The following is a 22,886-nucleotide window of genomic DNA, read 5'->3' as shown; positions in this document are numbered from 1 at the left end:
TACCCATGTCGGGAATCGAACCCGGGTCTTCGGCGTGACGAGCGAACGCTTTAACCACTAGGCTACCCGACCGCCCCGCCTCAGGCTAGAGGGGCTGGCAGGTCTCCGTGCAGGTAGAGAGGTATCGTCCCGGAGTATAAGATCTAGTTTCAATGAGAAAGATGAAACCTAAACTGGTATACACTTACAAAAGAAAGTATACACTTGTCTATAAAATTGGATTTGATAAACAAAATTACAAAGTTAACATATTCAAAACGTTACGAGGCTGAAAACTGTCGTAAACCTTACACGTACTCTACACGTACCGTACTAAAAAATCTTGTTTTGTAAGCGCTGGGCTGACAGTGTCACGCAAGCCTGGGCGTCGTATATACAGCGACGCCTTCAAGTTCAACAAACAGTAAAAAGCTTACCAAACGACAAACGAGCTTATGCGACGGTAGAAAAAGGTTATACAACGGCAGAAAGAGGTTATACAACGGCAGAAAGAGGTTATACAACGGCAGAAAGAGGTTATACAACGGCAGAAAGAGGTTATACAACGGCAGAAAAGGGTTATACAAAGGCAGAAAGAGGTTATACAACGACAGAAAGAGGTTATACAACGACAGAAAGAGGTTATACAACGACGGAAAGAGGTTATACAACGTCAGAAAGAGGTTATACAACTGCAGAAAGAGGTTATACAACGGCAGAAAGAGGTTATACAACTGCAGAAAGAGGTTATACAATGGCAGAAAAAGGTTATACAACGTCAGAAAGAGGTTATACAACTGCAGAAAGAGGTTATACAACGGCAGAAAAGGGTTATACAACTGCAGAAAGAGGTTATACAACGACAGAAAGAGGTTATACAACGACAGAAAGAGGTTATACAACGGCAGAAAGAGGTTATACAACGGCAGAAAGAGGTTATACAACTGCAGAAAGAGGTTAGACAACGGCAGAAAGAGGTTATACAACGGCAGAAAGAGGTTATACAAAGGCAGAAAAAGGTTATACAACGACAGTTACAATTAATGCACTGCAACCGGTATTATCAGTGAGTTGATAATTCACCGATTTCATAACGTCTTCAATACACGTGCAGCCAACGCGTTGTTAGTAAGTCATTGTCAATTATTAATTATCATCCCCATATTTAAACATGGTAATGTGAACAACCCGGGCAACAACCGGGGTATTTCTCTAACTAGTATTTTAGGTAAGGTATTTACCAGTATTATCAATAACAGACTGATTCAGTGGTCGAACATGCAGGTGAGTGAGTGGGTGAGTTTGATTTTACGCCGCTTTTAGCAATATTCCAGCAATATCACGGCGGGAGACACCAGAAAAGGGCTTCACACATTGTACCCATGTCGGGAATCGAACCCGGGTCTTCGGCGTGACGAGCGAACGCTTTAACCACTAGGCTACCCGACCGCCCCCGAACGTGCGGGACCTGATACCCGAAGCGCAGGTTGGATTCAGGAAAGGCTGTTCCACATTTGACCATATTTTCACTCCGTATGAAGTAATTGACAAATCCCTCTCATATAATAAACCGCAATTATATGTTGCCTTTGTGGACTTCGAAAAGGCATTCGATTCTGTAGATAGACGTCGATTGTGGAAATGTTTACAAAAGCACAACTTAAATTGGATGGCAAAATGTATATAATACTTAAAATCAATTTATCAAAATGTTAAATCATGTGCTCGATGTGTTGGGGCTGTGACTGACGTTTTCGACGGTCCAATCGGTCTGCGTCAAGGATGTGTATTGAGCCCTATGCTGTTTTCATTTTTCATGAATGAACTATATAATGAAATTTCACTTTCTGGAAAACATGGAGTCCAACTATTTCCTGACATAATAGAACTTTTGATGTTGGAAATGGAAACTTGAAGTAAACAAGTATATGAAACAAATATTGTGAATTTTAGAAAAGGAGGTCCTACTGAACTGAGAGAAAAGCTGACATATAAAGGTGAAAATATGAATATTGCCGGGGAATATAAATACCTTGGAATATTATTCACAAGTACATTTAACTCATGTAAATCGGTGTTAAAGAAAGCTTTCGTTCATTTGCAGCCTGCTGTGTATATACTTGGCGTTGCTACACCTCACATTTTCTTGAAACTGTTTGAATGTCAAATACAGCCGATCTTATTGTAAGGCCAGCAATATGGGGCTGTCGAGAGTTATATTTAATCGAAAAGGTTAACCTGTTCGCCTGTAAAAGATTTCTTAATGCGGGCATGTCAACTCCAAGTAATATGGTTTATGGTGAATTTCGGAGGTTCCCACAATATATAGCATCTTATACTCGATGCCAACGCTATTGGCTGAAGTTATTATGTATGCCTGAACATCGTTTGCCAAAGAAAGCCTATAATATGCTGGTATATCTTGATAATATTGGGAAGAACACATGGGCTTCCCGTATACGCTTTACTCTTTTTTATTATGGCTTTTGATTCATATGGACCTCGCAATCTATTAGTGACATAAACATGTTTTTACAACAATTTCGTACTCGTGCTATAGATATGTTCGACAGGATTGGCATTCTACACTTTCAGGAAGTTCGAGATACGACATATATCGTAATATTAAGCCTCTCCTTGAACCAGAGTCCTCCGCAATACCTTCATACGTTTTAGACTTGGTGAATGATTTAAAAGTAAATAGTGGAAGATATTTAAATATTGAAAAGTCACTAAGAATTTGTCCCGTCTGTAACCTTGGTGCTGAAGACGAATTTTCACAGTAAGGCTTTCAAAAGATAGAACTGGTTACATTTGAACACATCCTGTTATGCCTGGGAATATGGATAGTTTTGAAACCCGGAGTAGTAATCCTGCCTGCCAGTTACTGATGTAAACAAGCCATGATGTAAAAAAACATGATATACAGATTTACACAAAGAGATATAAAATGTCAACGCCAGATTGTGAGTATGGTTTTACGCCGCTTTGAGCATTATTCCAGCAATATCAAGGCGGAGGGACACCAAAAATGGGCTTCACACAGTGTACCCATGTCGGGAATCGAACCCGGGTCTTCGGCGAACGCTTTAACCACTCGGCTACCCGACCGCCGTCAACGCCAGAGAATAATCTGTCTTATTTATTGTCTGAAACACATTCCAAGTCATGATAAGTCATGCTTTAAACAAATAGGTCATAATATGCTGCTTTAAACAAATAAGTCCTAAAATAGTAATTTAAACAAATAATCCATGGTATACTTATCTAAGCTAGTTAGGAACTCTATGGGGATTCCGGGTTAGAATAGGCCGCCAGTGCCCATTGCTTGTCGGAAGAGCCCAAATGGGGAACGGGTGGTCAGGCTCGGTGACTGTTTAATGACTACAATTAAAGTTCAGAGAATTCGAGATTCTCCCGAGTCACGACATCCGTGCTTGTAGGATTCACCAACTGAAATGACGTTCAAAGCTTTGTTTAACCTGCAGGAACCTCGGTACTGACTTGAACTGAATTTACAAATAATGTACTGATCATGTTTCTAAAAGGGGGCGCGGGTGGCCCAGTCGTCTAAGGCGCCGTGACTCGCCGTGCAGAGTTGCGTACCTTGGACGTGTCAGAAACCTATGATTGTGGGTTCGAATCCCGATTCGCCCCGATTAAGTTCCTAGATTTGTCAGCACCATACCCGTGCTCGTGGGTTTCACCGAAGTGGTAAACGTCTGAGACCTGCATCACTTCGGTAAGCTGACACGCCGTGATATGACTGGAATAATGTTAAAAGCGGCGTTAAACCCAACTCACTCACTCACTCACTCATGTTTCTAAATGTCGCCACTTTATTAAGATTGATGAACAGTTTGCTAATATAACAAAAAAAACTTAGTACTAGGGCCTTTTAAAGACGTTGAAGCAGGTTGTACAATCTCATTAAAATCAGATCTTATTTCTCGCTACCGCTAAACAAAGATCTGAGGATATCCCAATGCGGGTCATGTCAGAACGACCTTTCATCTGACCAATCAGAGCATCGCTTATCAGATCATGAAAGTGACAGTTGGAATGTGATTTTTGATCGTGCGACCTCGAAAAAAACACACACGGGGTATTCCGTACGACATTTATGGGCTTTATGTATGTATTCATACAATCTAGACCATGTATTAGCCATTCCAGAATGTTCTTTTGTTGGCTATTGTCGACTTCTTGTTAGTCATTCTATTGGTCGGTACAAAGTTAGCGGAAGGTCGGTCTGATGTGATCCGTAATGGGATGTCCTCAGATCTTCGTTTAGCGGTAGCGAGATGAAGCAGGTCGTGCTTCCAACATGAAACACAAAACATGATCAGGATCAGTCCTGCTACATTAAGTATTTTAATTACTTTAATAAGATATACGTCAATTTGAATGTGTTAACTAATAAGATCACCCGTGAACCCATGCTTGCCGTAAAAGGCGACTAACGGGATCGGGTGGTCAGGCTTGCTGACTTGGTTGATGCATGAAATCGTATCCCAATTGCGTTGATCGATGCTCATGATATCAATCATTATATTGTCTGGTCCAGGCTCGATTATTTACTGACCGCCGTCATACAGCTGGACTATTGCCGAGTGCGGCGTTAAACAAAACAAAATAATAAGGTGATATGTTAATCAACTGGATGACATAGACATATGTTTTTGTTTATGTAACACATATGAACCATAAGCTGAAATATACTTGAAGAGTTTGTGTTTGTACACAGATACATCTTCCTTCCGCAGTTTACAATTTGTATCAGGCGAGCTTCGGGACCCTGCATTATTTCCTTTAATCTGGCGCCGAGCGTCTGGATCTGGCTTTGTGTTGCGCTACGACCTAGACCTCCTGGCCCTGAGTAGGAGGATGAAGAACGACACTAGTCTGTAGGACACGAGGAGGGTGACGAGGAGCACCACGTCAAGGAGGACGTTGTCCTGCAACACAAAACAATACGGTACCATGTCAAAACCTCAAAACCGTTGACGTCAAGGGTCACAGGGAGACTACTCTTCAAACCTTAGAGGCCAAACCTTGTTGATAATTTTTACCTTAATCTTTATCAATAAAGTCACGAACGTGATCTTAAACAAATGTTAATGTCCTTGCGCGTCAAAATTCATGATATTAACACAAAAACAGTGTCGAATAACGAATTTCTGTACCAGAATTTTCATGTGAAATATGTGAGGTGGATGTTGGGAAATCCAAAATGGCTGTTACTGCCGCTTTTCGGTCTCAAATTAGGTCAGTAAGAACCATCTTGGATTTCTACTGACGGTATACGGGATCATATATATGGGGTTAGTAGTTCTGCTCTCTGATTGGTCAATCTCACTTTGAGGCATAATAAAGATGTGTATTGGTATATGGTGTTGTATATATAGTTGTCATGTCATATAGATATTGTGTCGTATATATAGGTGTCGTATATAGGTACTTTCTCGTGTAGATAAGTTTCACGTGTAGTGTTATACATAGGTATGGGGTGAGTGAGAGCGTTTTACGCCGCTTTTAACAGACTATGGTGAGTACACGTGTCATACAGACTGTGGTGAGTACACGTGTCGAACAGACTGTGGTGAGTACAGGTGTCATACAGTGAGTGAGTGAGTTGGGTTTAACGCCGCTTTTCACAGTATTCCAGTTATATCACGGCGTGTCAGCTTAATGTGGGAGGAAAGCCCGAAGTGATGCAGGTCTCAGACGTTTACCACTTCGGTGACACCCAAGAGCACGGGTATGGTGCTGACAAACCTAGAAACATAATCGGGGCGGACCGGGATTCGAACCCCCAATCATAGGTTTCTGGCGTGCCCAAGGGACGCAACTCTGCACAGCGACGACTTTGCCACCTGTGCCCCCATATAGGTATGGTGTCATTCATATAGGTGTAATATATAGGAATGGTGTAGTTTATTTGAATATCGTACATATTTGTACTGAGTGAGTGAGTATGGTTTTACGCCGTTTTTTGTGTGTGCAATATTCCAACAACATCACAGCGTGGACACCTGGGGCCACTTGCACAAAGCGATCTTAACACTAAGATGATCGTAACTGTCATACTTTAACATAGGCTTACGCTAGTCTTAGCGCTAAGATCGCTTTGTGCAAGTGGGCCCAGAAACTGGCTTCACGCATTGCTATCCTTACGCCCCTCGTGCATATATTGGTTTCATATATAGGTATGGCGTCCCACATAGGTATCGTATATATAAGGTGTCATATATCGGTATGCTGGCGTGTATAGGTTTTAACTCCCAGGGGCAACATGAACAAGTCCCACCTCACTGAAGCTGAGATAGTCTAAAACATCCTTCCCGTCTCGGAAACAGCGTGTCTCTGTTTCTGTTGTGTTTCCTGACGTGCTGTTAGTAGCCGGACATTCTGTAACAGTGGATAGAGAAAAGTTCCTGAGTCAGCAATACCCGGGTGAGTGAGTGAGTATGACTTTACGCTGCTTGTAGCATTATTTCAGCAATATCACGGCGGTGGACACCACAAAAAGGCTTCACACAATGTACCCATGTGGAGAACCGAACCTGGGTCGTCAGCGTAAAGAGCGAACGCCTTAACCACTAGGCTACCCCACCGACCAACAGCAATACCATAGCGGATAAATACATGTCTTGATCAGAACAATCATAATACCCCACGTGATATTCCACAACTAGGCGTGGACGGTCCTGGGGATTGTGGGGTTCCGGTCAGAATAGCCCCCCAGTGAGTGCTGGCTGTCGTTAGAGCACACCCGTGAAGATTCCGGGGTGGAATAGGTCTTCAGCAACCCATGCTTGTCGTAAAAGGTGACTATGCTTGTCATAAAAGGCGACTAACGGGATCGGGTGGTCAGGTTCGCTGACTTGGTTGATGCATGTCATCAATCCCAATTGCGTGGATCGATGCTCATGATATTAATCACTGGATTGTCTGGTCCAGACTCGATTATTTACAGACCGCCGTCATATAGCTGTAATATTGCTGAGTGCGGCGTAAAACAACAAACCAACTAGAACAACAACGTTAAAGCAGGCTGATATGGGGATCGGGTGGTTTTACCCCGACTGCGTGCCACCGGTGGGACAGCATACGCTCACCTTTTCGCGAACACCTAATATCATCACAACTGAAAGTGAGTCATAATCACATGCATATGAGCGGAAGTCGTTCAATGGACTCTGCTTTTGATGGAAATTTCATGTGATTGTGAAAATGATTTGTCTGTGGTTTTTAATTTATACTCCCTCTATAAGGGCATCTCGCATGCACCTACCCAGGTACTTTATATTCATCCACTGGTTGACGGCCATGATTTCAAATGCATATTGGTACCAGGACAGGTACTTCAGCCACAGGAAGTACACAGGAGTCGAGCTGAAATAATGATTGTTTATCTTGAGTGAGTGAGTGAGTGAGTGAGTGAGTGAGTGAGTGAGTTTTACGCCGCTTTTAGCAATATTCCAGCAATATCATGGCGGGGGACACCAGAAATGGGCTTCACACACTGTACCCATGTCGGGAATCGAACCCGGGTCTTCGGCGTCACGAGCGAGAGCTTTAACCACTAGGCTACCCTACCGCTTCCCGACCAGAAAGACAATCCTATTCCGTTTACATATAAAGCTGATTGTCTATTTCACAAAACGAAGGTATGCTAGATCAGGTGAGGCTACACAGTAGGATTATTGCCGTTAACTAACAAACATCAAATTACTTATAACAAAAGTCAGACACCACAATGTTCTGAAGAGCGCCAAAGAGCACCAAGTTTCGTTTGACGTGATTGTTTTAATATACTGCTGTACGGTGATGGGTAGTTTCTTTTGACTGCTAGCGCCAAGCTTGAGTGAGTGAGTGAGTGAGTGAGTGAGTGAGTGAGTGAGGATTGAGTGAGTGAGTGGGTGAGTGAGTGAGTGATGTTTATCTTGAAGGAAGCCATCGAGCGTCCTGCAAAGGCTGGAAGATCTAAAGTAAAGTATGATTTAACATGTCACAAAGAAATTCCCCTTTGCACACGACACCAGTGTTATAACTACCACAGCAAAACCTTGAATGGACGTATCTAGTAAAACAGCATCTTCCCGATGCAAGGGAGTTAACTGTCTGTAAAAATCCAGTTTCCACCTTTGGCGAACTTGGCTGGAATCTCAGGGCTCGATCGTAGCGCCACCAGTGGCTATTACGAGTTATGTCCCTTCTGTGTCCCTCCTATTGTCCAATCAGAGTCTATCTCTCATAGCACTTGCATTTGCTTCAAACGCTCAGTCAAGACGATCAGATCGATAATCAATATGTATATTGTGAAAAAGGCGTCCTTCTGTGCGTGATGCATCAAAACACGTGAGCAACTTGATTAGAAACATGAAAGGATTTGGAAAATATCTCTTGAATTTGAGTTGACGGTACACATGCTTTGCAAATCCTGCAATCGACCGAAATCTGCACGGCCGTTAATTGACCGGATGTCGATTTCGTTACGTGATATAGATTGGACCATGCACGGACTCGTTTGTCCAGCCAAGATATAACTACATAATTCAAGCCACGCTTCTCCAAGGAGGGAAACTGGAATGTTACAGACAGTTAACTCCCTTGCCTCGGGAAGATGCTACAACATGAACTTATGTGTAGAATCCCCCGCGATGTTGATGGTACTGTACTACAGAACCGGTTTTAGCATTAAGCAGCGCTTGGGATTTAAGCGCCCGATTTCCACCCTTTAAATATCTTCTGTAAAACTGCAGTCAGAGTTGGGAGCAGGTTCACTAAAACAGATGGTGTTATCATGTTCATGTGGATTGGTCATTTAAGTGTGTGTGCGGGGGGTATTGGTCTGAGCGCTCTATCATATTTTGCTGATTTCCCCCTCAAGTAAAATGTTTTAATGCCAAATACATCCTAAATGCTCATGACCATTGAAGATCCGGATAGAATAGGTCTTCAGCAACCCATGCTTGCCGTAAAAGGCGACTATGCTTGTCGTAAGGGGCGACTGACGGGATCGGGTGGTCAGGCTCGCTGACTTGGTTGATGCATGTCATCGATACCAATGGCGTGGATCGATGCTCATGATGTCAATCACTGGATTGTCTGGTTCAGACTCGATTATTTACAGACCGCCTTCATATAGCTGGAATATTGCTGAGTGTAGCGTTAAACAACAAATAAACAATCAAACCTCAATACACGTAACATTTTTTTATGATCTGACTGACAAGGCTTATGTAATGAATACGTGCACATGCAAAGCCTCCTTTTATGGGTGGGTCAATGTGAACTGACTTGCTGTGCTAATATTATAAAGTTAACCCTCATCGTCAACTCTTTTCAGGCTTCGCAATGTTAGATATTTTGTTTCGAATATTTTACTCGATTTCACAAGTACTTCCCTAGATATTTGACTTCAAAACATTTACAGCCTGTTACAGATATATCCATTGATATCACTGATATCAGCTTCCGATACGCATCGGCTCTGCCTCTTCATTTCACTAATAATCCGTGATTTTGTGAATCTTCATTATACAAACTAAATATTAAAATGGTCGAATTGATCCAACAGATCAACAGGTGATTGCACAATCGGATGAAAATATCCTGAAAATGGTGATGGACTGTTGTTGCAATACAAAGCCCTGTTCTATACACAGAGACTAGTTTGGGCCCGATAGTGTCAGTTTTTAACATTGCTTTTAACAATGTGAAGCAGACATTTTGGAAGCACCCCACTCTTCATCCCCAGTGGATTCAGTGAACGTGCTTATCAGATACAGAGAAAGATTGCGCAGTGTGTTTAAATCCGAAGAACAATACGTGATCCTGGCTTTTTGAAACTATAACTATGTATCAGAAAATATATTGATCGAGCTACTGCAGCAAAAAATGAAACACTAATTCAAACTCCTGCTGAAATACCAATGTGCCTCAAATCCATACATGTACCGGAAATAACATGTAAAATAACATTCGTTAATTGAACTCTTCGTGTGCGTGTTATCAATATTAAATAATATTTGAAATTAAACCAAAAAACTATTCTAAAAAATAAAACTGGCATTTTGTTCATGTGCCTACAATTCTTACGCGTTATTGAGAAACATCCCGCCGAACAACACCATTGGCAGCAGGGACGGGGGCGCCAGTGCTAAAGCTATCTCCACCGACGGCGACACTGTGGACAGCATATACCCTGAAATAGACAACCAAAAGTCAATCTATGTATTTCGGGGTAGTCAATGTCCAATAGAAATCGCAAAAAACACGATGAGACTTGGCGAACACAGGAACTCGTTATTGGTCAGTAAATAATAATATATACCCCCTATATGTAAGTAGAGAATATAGGGGGGATATATTTTTATTTACTGACCAACAACGAGTTCCTGTGTTCGCAAAATACCAATAGTAAACTGCCGGGTAAAAGAAACTACACACCCATTATTGATGGGAGGTATAAACGAAATAAGCCAGAAATCGTTGTTCGATGGGAAGTATTTGATACGGGTATCATAGTTGTGTTTTGGATGCAGTATTTCAGAAACTCTTGTCAGCCTTGTAACGGTTTGATAACGTTTGAATTATTTGGTCAAATCCATTTCTTAAGGTGTATACTTTTATTTCCACTGGCAGTTTATATTACATGTCTCCTTTCTAACTAATACTTTTCATTTTGGCACCTTATTCCGAAGACACCATGTCAGTCACAGTGCGTTAGATTCGCAAGGGAACCAATATCGAGGGGCTTAAGACCCTCTTCGGTAACCTCCCATTTGTTAGATAGCCAGTCATTAGGCACCTTAAAGCAACATTTCCAGATGAATGTATAAAATAACACCATATTAATCCGTATTTTATTATTAGTGGTCTAATTTTTATACCTTGAGTGAGTGAGTATGGTTTTACGCCGCTTTTAGCAATATTCCAGCAATGTCACGGCGGGGGACACCAGAAATGGGCTTCACACGTTGCACCCATGTCGGGAATCGAACTCGGGTCTTCGGCGTGACAAGCGAACGCTTTAACCACTAGGCTACCCGACCGCCCCCTTCCAGGTTTGAATAACGGAGGATAGGGAGTTAACTGATAATAAAAGTCCAGTGGAAACTTCATTTTTGCAGTCAGTTAATTCCCTTGCCTCGGGAAGATGACAGCATATTCGTTAAACATGAATATATTTTTAAATGGTCTTCAACATTCCTGGCCAACTCGTGTTATTCCGGGACAGGCCGAATAGCAACTCGTGCATCGCTTGGCTATTCTTGCGACTTGGTTCTGTCTAAGCGAAACAGGCATAGCTAAAAGAATTGTCAACTCGTTGCGTAATGATTCACGTACATGTCCCCCTCATATCATATATATCACAGATGCTATTGAAAACACATCGGGACTTACATCGGGACAGTAACATTAGTAAAATCAAAACTTATTCCGGAGGGATTCTTTCACCATATTCTCGAAGTCACACGCGCATTCTGATTGCTTTGTCGCATTTTTTTTTTTTTTTTTTTGTGTGTGTGTGTGTGTGTGTGTGTGTGTGTGTGTGTGTGTGTGTGTGTGTGTGTGTGTGTGTGTGTGTGTGTGTGTGGCTGCTTGTACTAGTCAGGACTAATGCCGATTTTATAGTGCTAACCCATTGAGATACCATGCAGCTGTTTAACATGAATACCCCACTCAGACACAGCATACTGACTCCGAACGAACCGACCAGTCCTTGTTTTAGCCCCTTCATGCCGAGCGCCAGGCAGGGTAACAACAAGTACCATCGTTTATCGTCTTTTGATATGACACGACCGGGGCTCGAAAGCAAGATCTTCCTCTCCCCGGTCGGGCGCTCTACCACTAGACCACGGAGGCGGTCCTCTATTTAATGCCTTGATCTAGACGTAATTGGTTCCTGGGAGACAATGAGACATTGAATCTCAGCTCTTTGGAGTTATCATTAACTGACAGGTTTGTATACATTACACAAGTTGAGGTCGCAAACAAACACATTTAAAGTGGGGTTAGGGGTAAGTGAATATAACTTGCAGGTGCTGCCAATTTGCAATAGCTTAGTCCCCCTTTAACACTTTGAACATTTACAATGTTTCACGACGAGTCAGCAATCTCACCAATCACTCACCAAAGGATAGCGCCACATTGGAAAAAAGTATGGCTGCCCCGGCGCATACCAGAAACGCCATTCCGTCGTTATATAATCCTGAAACAATAGGAGATTCCAGGTAAGAATAGCTTTCCTGTAACCTATGCTTGCAGCAGGATGCCGTAATGGAACGGGTGGTCAGGTTGACGGCGTGTCATACCGGTAGAATAGGTCTTCAGCAACCCATGCTTGCCGTAAAAGGCGACTATGCTTGTAAAAGGCGACTAACGGGATCGGGTGGTCAGGCTCGGTGACTTGGTTGATGCATGTGAGTGAGTGAGTGAGTATGGTTTTACGCCGCTTTTAGCAATATTCCAGCAATATCACGGCGGGGGACACCAGAAATGGGCTTCACACATTGTGCCCATGTCGGGAATCGAACCCGGGTCTTCGGCGTGACGAGCGAACGCTTTAACCACTAGGCTACCCGACCGCCCCTGTTGATGCATGTCATCGGTCCGAATGCTCATGTTGTCAATCACTGGATTGTCTGGTCCAGACTCGATTATTTACAGACCGCCGTCATATAGCTGGAATATTTTTGAGTGCGGCGTTAAACAACAAACCAAACCAAACCAAACCAAACCAAAACCGTAGACGAGGAACGTTGCCTATGACATCAATCATTGGTTTGTCGGGTGTCGGTTATCATGACAAACCGCCGTGATATAGCCATAAGATAACTGTTTGCGGCGTTAAACAAAAATAACAGCATAATATAACATGACTATCATTTTCTAACAATTGCTTTAATCGACAATGTTTATGTTAATAATGCACCAAACCCAGACCCTAAAACATGCTTAAAGCATTATATTATTACCCTGGTCAATGTATCAGTGTGCACTTGACTTTCAGTCTCAGCTCCCTGGGGAGTATACCCAGGTCAATGGATCAGTGTGCACTTTATTTCATTCTCAGCTCCCTGGGAAGTATACCCAGGTCAATGGATCAGTGTGCACTTGATTTTCATTCTCAGCTCCTTGGGGAGTATACCCAGGTCAATGGATCAGTGCGTGCTTGATTATTTACAGACCGCCGTCATATAGCTGGAATAATGCTGAGTGCGGCAACAAACAACAAACAGGACCGAAGACCTTAAAACTCACCGGAGTGCTGTCAAACACGGCCACCCATCCACCTACTCTCCGTGACCAACAGGTGCTTAACTTCACCTGATTTGTGGGGCGGTCGGGTAGCCCAGTTTTAAAAGCATTGGCTAGTCACGCCGAAGACCCGGGTTCGATTTCCGACATGGGTACAATGTGTGAAGCCCATTTCTGGTGTCCCCCGCCGTGATATTGCTGGAATATTGCTAAAAGCGGAGTAAAACCATACTCACTCACTCACCTGATTGGTAACACGTGCGCTATACACGGGCCGCCATGTCACCAATGTATTGAACTATGGTAAACGCAATATCTTACCGACCAACCAATAAAAGATGGCGACAGAGATCACTGGTAGGGCGCAGAGGATTGGTATCTGAAAACAAAATTAAACGGCTGTCACAATACTGGTCAAAGTTTCGTCGTTTTTTCCCACATCTCGCAAAACAAAACATCTTCATACATGTTATTCACACTAAGCAATATTCCAGCTATATGACGGCGGTTATTTACATCCGTTACCCCTTACATTACATTACAAGCAGACAGAAAACATTTATATATTCATGACATCACCGAATGTCTAACACCATTGGTAGATGGTGAGTGAGTGAGTGAGTGAGTTATGATTTAACGTCACATCGGCAGTATTTCAGCCATATCGTGACGAGAAGTACATTAATAATACATAAATGTATACAACATAAAAAGCTGTCAACGATGGACAGTAAAATTACTAGAATATCACAGATTAATATTTAAAACTAGCATACAACTATAAAAGATATCACTATATATAACGGTACAATATAAAAAAGGGCTATAGATCGCCAGCAGCTGAAGGTAGATCACCATGCTAGGGTCCATGGGGACTTACAGTACTTTTGCTACCTGCATGGACCCCAGCCGGATTTACATCCCTTCCGCTGTTGGCGATTAATGACAAATCTAGCCAGAATAAATGAACATATATACTACGTCTAAAAACGAGCAGAAATAAACGTAGATGGTGAGAGTTGACCCCGCTACGCCTTGTTCTTGAGAGGCAGTAGTGTCCTTATAGGGACTGGTCATTTATCTTGGGGTAGGGTGGGTAGTAAAAGGTAGGGTGGGGGTCGCCAAAATTTATCAGAACTATAGAGGGGGGTGGAAGGGGTGGCGGGTGGAAGATACATGTAGTATGTAGTTTTGGGACTGTACATTCTTTATTTTGTAATCATGGGGGTTGGGTTTGGTGGGGAGGGGTGGGGTGCTGTGTAATCATGAAGAAATGTTAAAGAAATTTTGGGCGAACAGCTAAATAAACCCCATTCAACCCCCCCCCCCCCCCCCCCCCCCCCCCCCCCAGCACATACACATCCGCACACGCACACGCGCCCGCACATACATACACACACACGCACATACATACATACACACGCACACACACGCGCACGCACACGCATACACACCTCTAACAATAATTTGTTATCATTCCTTGACCCTCAGCAATTATGCAACATGCTTCACAATTCCGTCAACTTCAACTTAAACCTACAGTTTAATAATAGCTGAATATCAATCATCAATTCTAATCGAGTAAGCATATGTCAGACAGTGATATGTCACTAATAATGTCAGCAAGGGGTTTGGCGAGGTAAAGGTAAGGCCTTATCTTGGCAATGGCCAGGTAGTGTGGATTTTGGACAGGTAACATTAAGGTCTAACCTCAGCAAAGGTTTTCGAAAGGTGGGAGTCAGGTCGCACCTGGACAAGGGTTTTTGAAAGGTAGTAAAGTAAGGTGTCAGAGAGGTCTCACCTCGGGAAAGGTTTTGGAAAGATGGGAGAAAGATGTTAAATCGGCACGTTTCAGAAGGGTGGGAGTAAGGTCTCGGTATGGTCTCACCTCGGGAAAGGTTTTGGAAAGATGGGAGAAAGATGTTAAATCGGCACATGTTTCAGAAGGGTGGGAGTAAGGTCTCGGTATGGTCTCACCTCGGCTAGGGTTTTGGACAGGAAGTACACATCAGTGCGGTACATCCCGCCCCCATACTCCCTCAGGAACACCGACGCCTCGGCCGTGAACGACTGAAACACGCCAGACTTCATTCAGACACCATTGTTACGTCATATCATTATCCGTTTACACTGCGTGGTCCAGTCGTTTAGAAGCCACAACTTACTAGACCCTAAACCGTGAGAGGATCCGATGAACAATCCCCGTGCTACTTTGCTTCACAACAGTGATAAACATATTCGTCGTACTTATTTTGTTAAACCACCCACGAAGATCCGGGGTAGAATAGGTCTTCAGCAACCTCATGATTGCCGCAAGGCGACTATGCTTGTCTTAGGAGGCGACTAACAGATCGGTGGTCATGCTCGCTGACTTGGTTGATGCATGTCATCGATCACAATTGCTTGGATCGATGCTCATGATGCAATTCACTGGATTGTCTGGTCCAGACTCAATTATTTACATCGGGGGAGCATGACAGCTGAAATATTGCCGAGTGCTGCTTTAAGAGATCAAACAAATAAATTTCAGAAAATTATTATCGTTTTATTTAACCACGTTGTAGCAATTAGTTAAAGAGTGAGTGAATTTGATATCACGGCGGGAGAACAGTAGAAATGGTCTACAAACTCGGGTCTTTTGCGTGACCAGCGAACACTGTAACAGCGAGGCTAATCATATGGTGAGGTGAAATTGGGTTTAACGTCGCGTCCAAGATAATTTTGTGTGTGTGTGTGTGTGTGTGTGTGTGTGTGTGTCTGTGTGTCTGTCTGTCTGTCTGTCTGTCTGTGTGTGTGTGTGTGTGTGACACACCAGCTTTAACCCCTTAATGCCGAGCGCCAGGCAGGGTAACAACAAGAACCATCTTTTAACGTCTTTTGGTATGACGTGGCCGGGGATGAAACCCCGGACCTTCCGCTCTCCGGGCGGACGCTCTACCACTAGACCACGGAGGCGGTCTAATCATATTGTAATAATGGTCGCACGTGGATACATGTCTGGACCTTTTCATAATTTAATTTAGGTTTAGTTCTTCTGTATATTTGGAAACACACACTATGACCTAAAACATTGATTGGTCTGACCATTGGTTCCATCTATCAAATTGTAAAATGGCTCCTGACGGCGACTCACAGCCATGACACCGAACATGCATGTGACGGAGTGTGTCATGATGAAGAGAAAGAGGACGCCGTTGATGTTCATCACACTCTTTTGGTCGTTTCCCTGACCGAGGTACACAAGCCCCAACAGCAATCCCACGACCTGCAACAGCAACACCGACATGAACTGCAGCATCAACACCGACATGAACTGTAACATCAACACCGACATGAACTGTAGCATCAACACCGACATGAACTTTAACAGCAACACCGACATGAACTGCAACATCAACACCGACATGAACTGCAGCATCAACACCGACATGAACTTTAACAGCAACACCGACATGAACTGCAACATCAACACCGACATGTACTGTAACATCAACACCGGCATGAACTGCAACATCAACACCGACATGAACTGTAACATCAACACCGACATGAACTGTAGCATCAACACCGACATGAACTTTAACAGCAACACCGACATGAACTGCAACATCAACACCGACATGAACTGTAACATCAACACCGGCATGAACTGCAACATCAACACCGACATGAACTGTAACATCAACACCGACATGAACTGTAACATCAACACCGACATGAACTGCAACATCAACACCGACATGAACTGTAACATCAACACCGGCATGAACTGCAGCATCAACACCGACATGAACTGTAACATCAACACCGGCATGAACTGCAGCATCAACACCGACATGAACTGTAACATCAACACCGGCATGAACTGCAGCATCAACACCGACATGAACTGTAACATCAACACCGGCATGAACTGCAACATCAACACCGACATGAACTGCAGCATCAACACCGACATGAACTGCAGCATCAACACCGACATGAACTGTAACAGCAACACCGGCATGAACTGTAACAGCAACACCGGCATGAACTGTAACATCAACACCGACATGAACTGCAACAGTATACCAACATGAACTATGACACGTGTACTCACCACAATCTGTATGACACCTGTACTCACCACAGTCTGTATGACACGTGTACTCACCACAGTCTGTATGACACGTGTACTCACCATAGTCTGTGTGACACATGTACTCACCACAGCCTGTATTACACACGTACTCACCACAGTCTGTATGGCACCTGTACTCACCACAGTCTGTATGACACCTGTACTCACCGCAGTCTGTATGACACCTGTACTCACCGCAGTCTGCATGACACCTGTACTCACCGCAGTCTGCATGACACGGGTACTCACCACAGTCTGTATGACACGTGTACTCACCACAGTCTGCATGACGCGTGTACTCACCACAATCTGTATGACACCTGTACTCACCACAGTCTGTATGACACCTGTACTCACCACAGTCTGTATGACACGTGTACTCACCATAGTCTGTGTGACACATGTACTCACCACAGCCTGTATTACACACGTACTCACCACAGTCTGTATGGCACCTGTACTCACCACAGTCTGTATGACACCTGTACTCACCGCAGTCTGCATGACACGTGTACTCACCACAGTCTGCATGACACCTGTACTCACCACAATCTGTATGACACCTGTACTCGCCACAGTCTGCATGACACGTGTACTCACCACAATCTGTATGACACCTGTACTCACCACAGTCTGCATGACACGTGTTCTCACCACAGTCTGTATGACACGTGTACTCACCACAGCCTGTAAGACACGTGTACTCACCACAGTTTGTATGACACCTGTACTCACCACAGTCTGCATGACACGTGTACTCACCACAATCTGTATGACACCTGTACTCACCACAGTCTGCGTGACACGTGTACTCACCACAGTCTGTATGACACGTGTACTCACCACAGTCTGCATGACACGTGTACTCACCACAATCTGTATGACACCTGTACTCATCAGTCTGTATGACACGTGTACTCACCACAGTCTGTACGACACGTGTACTCACCATAGCCTGTATGACACGGGTACTCACCACAGTCTGTATGACACGTGTACTCACCACAGTCTGTATGACACGGGTACGGAACAACGCCACATCTCTGTACACACAGGTCCAACTTCTCCATAGTAGAATGGTCAACTGTCTGATCCAAGAGGCCCTGTACCTGCAGTGAAAGAACCGGGTGTCGCAATAGTCTGGCAATAGTTGAATATACCATAAAGCCAGATACACCTTTAAGAAAGTGTCGCAATAGTTACATCACATAATTATTAAAGCGACAAAACCCTTTCGATATTCATAAGAAATCTCTGCTAACAGCAGAGTCGGTTGTACGATTCCACATGAGCATGTGTTTATGAATCACTATCAAATAGGGCGGTCGGGTAGCCTAGTGGTTAAAGCGTTCGCTCGTCACGCCGAAGACCTGGGTTCGATCCCCGACATGGGTACAATGTGTGAAGCCCATTACTGGTGTCCCCCGCCGTGATATTGCTGGAATATTGCTAAAAGCGGCGTAAAACCTCACTCACTCACTCACTATCAAAAAGTGACGATACTAGGTGTTCGCGAATAGGCGAGCGGATCCTGCCCCACCCGTGGCACCCGTCACAAACACATGCAAAGGAAAGTAAATTGTTCATATGAAAAAACACGGGAATATATGGTACAAGTCAAAATAGGGAATTGCATCGGACATAATTATGGTCACACAATTTGGAAATATCCTCCACATGTCTTCCATAAAACATTTTACAAGCGTTACTGGGGCCTTGAATGTTGTAACCTTGATCAAACAACTTCTGAGCAAGTGTCGCGTGACGGTCTTTGAAATCTTGATAGAAAGAGCATGCTCGATTGTACATTGTGAAATGTAGACACCAAAGGATGGAGCTGCTGGAATATTGCTCGACACAAAAGGAAAGTTGACTAGTGGAAAGTTGAAGTCAACCCTCTCTTGTCATACAGACTTGTGGAGAGTGTTTGTTACTCTTAACATACGTCACATTAAAGGTATCATTGTTCACAGGAGCTCAGATGACGGATAACGATTATAAGATACAGATGTACAAACCTGTCCCGTTTGTTTCCATCTTCAACCTGCAAACAAAGCAATGAGTGAGTGAGTGAGAAGGTATTTAGGCGGCCTTTTAACAAATATTCCAGCAATACTTCACTGAGGGTTATCTTCGATTGGCTTAATTACATCTTTCCTCCGACCTTCCCTTCCCTTCAATCGCATTCTTCCTCCGGACCTAGGCTTTGATCTCAAATCACGCCTGGTCAACCCTTATCGGGGTCTAATCTTTCCTCCGATCTTCCCTTCCCTATATGATCTTCCCTTTGATCTTACCTTCCCTATGATCTTACCTTCCCCCAGATCTTACATTGCCTCCGTTCTTCCCTTCCCTCCGCTCTTACCTTCCCTATGATCTTACCTTCCCTCCTATCTTCCCTTCCCTCCGATCTCCCTCCCCCTCTGATCTCACTTCCCCTCAGGTCTTACTTCCCCTCTGATCTCACTTCCCCTCAGGTCTCACTTCCCCTCTGATCTCACTTCCCCTCTGATCTCACTTCCCCTCAGATCTCACTTCCCCTCAGGTCTCACTTCCCCTCTGATCTCACTTCCCCTCAGGTCTTACTTCCCCTCCGATCTCACTTCCCCTCTGATCTCACTTCTCCTCCGATCTCACTTCCCCTCTGATCTCACTTCCCCTCAGATCTCACTTCCCCTCTGATCTCACTTCCCCTCAGATCTTACATGTACCTTCCCTCTGATCTCACTTCCCCTCTGATCTCACTTCCTCTCTGATCTCACTGCCCCTCAGGTCTTACTTCCCCTCCGATCTCACTTCCCCTCAGGTCCCATTTCCCCTCTGATCTCACTTCCCCTCTGATCTCACTTCCCCTCTAATCTCACTTCCCCTCTGATCTCACTTCCCCTCAGGTCTTACTTCCCCTCCGATCTCACTTCCCCTCAGGTCTCACTTCCCCTCTGATCTCACTTCCCCTCCGATCTCACTTCCCCTCTGATCTCACTTCCCCTCAGATCTTACATGTACCTTCCCTCTGATCTCACTTCCGCTCAGGTCTCACTTCCCCTCTGATCTCACTTCCCCTCTAATCTCACTTCCCCTCAGATCTCACTTCCCCTCAGGTCTCACTTCCCCTCTGATCTCACTTCCCCTCAGATCTTACATGTACCTTCCCTCTGATCTCACTTCCCCTCTGATCTCACTTCCCCTCTGATCTTACTGCCCCTCAGGTCTTACTTCCCCTCCGATCTCACTTCCCCTCAGGTCCCATTTCCCCTCTGATCTCACTTCCCCTCTGATCTCACTTCCCCTCTAATCTCACTTTCCCTCCGATCTCACTTCCCCTCAGGTCTTACTTTCCCACACAGATGTTACCTCCACCCAGCAGGACACAAGTAGGCTTTGTGACAGGGCCCGAGGAAGACCATGCCTTGGTTGACCTGGTACAATCTCCCCTCTTGCCTCTCGCCATGACCTCACCTAGAGCCGCTTTATACAGGTCTCCCCGAGATTCAACACATGTACATAGGATAAAATGAATGCTTATACTAAGTTATCTACTCACGATTATTGATAGCACCTTGTTCTGAAGTGCATCTTTACATATGTCGGTAATGGTGTCCGTAAGCTGGTGATATGTGTCGCTTTGATAGAATGCATTGCACAGCTTCTGGAAATACGCGAAGAGTGAGCGATGACCATGAACTGTTGCACTAATAAACATAAATAACAACTAAAAACATCTTAAACATCTTAATGTGGGAGGACAGCCCATCGTCGCGCATGTCGTACATCTTAACCACTTTTGTGAAACCAATATTCACAATCAGGATTCGAACTGTTAATGCCCAAACCCAGCATAGCTATGGGACGCCTTTGACAACTGGGCCGGCGAGATTAAAAATAGAGTTTCAATTATTTTTTTTTGAACGGGCGCTAATATACCCTGTGGTCCACGTCGGTCTCAAATGGCACTCCACAGCACACCCAAGAACCTATCGTGGCACGTGTGACCTCGTCGTTAAGCCGTCGCAGTTTGCTTTGCAGAGTTGCGTCCCTTATGAGTGCAAGGATACTACGATCGCGGGTTACAATCTCGGTTTATGATTCTTGATTTGTCTGTACTCTGGTTTCCTTTATCACTTCGGGCTTTCTCCCATATCAAGGAAAATACTGACTGACTTAACTCAAACATGTATACGTCCATTTGGGCAGTGGGTGTGAGATGGTGTTTGTGTCAGTTTGATTTCTCACATGACGGAACAACTGTAGTTTCATTAACTGAACGTTATAGGATGAAGCGTTCGTAAAATCAGCTGCTATAACAAGAGCCAATTTGCAGACATTTCAAAATTGTGAGTAACCACCAAGAATCGAGTATTCTTTCAAGTCATGATAGAATCAAGGTTATATTCAGTGTTCGAAATACCTGCCTGCCCGACCGTCCGAGACGGGTTGATTTCAACTCGGGCTGCCAGATTTTCAAATCCCCCTGCCCGACGGTCGGGTTATATTTCATATGTGAAAATATTTTAAATATTTCCCGATGATAAGTATTAATTAACATGTAAAGATGAATGATAAAATGTAACCAAAAGAAACGTTAGCTTATCCTGAGAAACATATGATTATAGTGGGCAGGCAGGTTTTGGTCAGGGCTGGCAAGTATTTCAGCTAGCCAGTCCTGTGGTCTGGCTAAAATTTTGGGGAATTTCATACCCTGTTATATTCGATCTCATATATATATATAAACCTACTGGCTGTTTGTGTAACTCGATATGGAGTTTTTGAAATTGTGGTAACACCTCGCAGGAGGGCTTACAATCATTGTAAACCCTTGATAGAACAAAAAAACTACGAACAGCCTACGAGACGCACGTGCAGATTTCGTGCCACTGGGAGACGCACGTGCAGATTTCGCACCGTTGCGAAACCCACGTGCTGAGGTCACCGGTTTCATTGAACCGAGTTCACGACTGCAGGCGATATTTCATCTCCGATACAGGTTATACATTTGAGTTTTTATTACAGTTATTTAATTAAAAACGTTGTCTATGCGATGAGTCGGTTTATAAGTTGGACAAACCATGTCTCCTCGAGATTACTAGAGATTGTAAACCCTCACATTCGGGAACGTCCCTCATGTGAGATTTTACAATCTCTAGTAATCCCTCGGAGACATGGTTTCTCCTACACATAGAATATATGCAGTGCGTTGTCTCTTTTCAAGCGTCCAGAGTGAGCTAGAGTTACCTCCACTTTGTCCCGGCGTTGCCCCTCACCCTCAGCCCGCACCGCCAGCGCGTGGACGTAGAAATCTGCTGGGTTGAAGTTCCGGGGACAGGAATAACCCTGGCTGAACAGTGAAAAGTAAATATGTTTATAATATTTCTAACATAGAATATCACCTTAAAGGGTTTGGATTTTAATGGCTGTTAAGAATAGTTCATGAAGTGGAGCAACATTTCAGAACAATAATAAATTCCTACCACATATATCTATTTTGAAACGCTATCGAGAGTCAATGCCAATTATT

At 44.0% G+C, this 22,886-nt stretch overlaps 1 protein-coding gene across 1 annotated transcript in view; it reads right to left on the bottom strand.

Moving 5' to 3' along the window:
* Positions 1-4,653: 4,653 nt before the first annotated feature.
* LOC124144391 (protein white-like) overlaps positions 4,654-22,886 on the bottom strand; it is a 28,989-nt gene continuing 10,756 nt past the window's right edge. Inside the window, exons 8-19 of the mRNA XM_048381230.1 lie at positions 22,604-22,706; positions 20,916-21,020; positions 19,390-19,415; positions 18,375-18,480; positions 16,385-16,516; positions 15,229-15,321; positions 13,573-13,630; positions 12,125-12,202; positions 10,087-10,192; positions 7,277-7,377; positions 6,290-6,390; positions 4,654-4,937 (exon numbers count right to left, since the gene is read on the bottom strand). Of these exons, the coding sequence (XP_048237187.1) occupies positions 4,833-4,937; positions 6,290-6,390; positions 7,277-7,377; positions 10,087-10,192; positions 12,125-12,202; positions 13,573-13,630; positions 15,229-15,321; positions 16,385-16,516; positions 18,375-18,480; positions 19,390-19,415; positions 20,916-21,020; positions 22,604-22,706 (1,114 nt within the window). The 3' untranslated portion in view covers positions 4,654-4,832. The remainder of the gene's footprint in view (positions 4,938-6,289; positions 6,391-7,276; positions 7,378-10,086; positions 10,193-12,124; positions 12,203-13,572; positions 13,631-15,228; positions 15,322-16,384; positions 16,517-18,374; positions 18,481-19,389; positions 19,416-20,915; positions 21,021-22,603; positions 22,707-22,886) is intronic.

Source organism: Haliotis rufescens, unplaced genomic scaffold (genome assembly GCF_023055435.1).
Source record: "Haliotis rufescens isolate VD_foot unplaced genomic scaffold, xgHalRufe1.0.p SCAF_37, whole genome shotgun sequence".
Classification (NCBI taxonomy): domain Eukaryota; kingdom Metazoa; phylum Mollusca; class Gastropoda; order Lepetellida; family Haliotidae; genus Haliotis; species Haliotis rufescens.
Note: the sequence above shows the minus strand (reverse complement) of the source record. Positions and strands in the feature narration are given on the sequence as shown.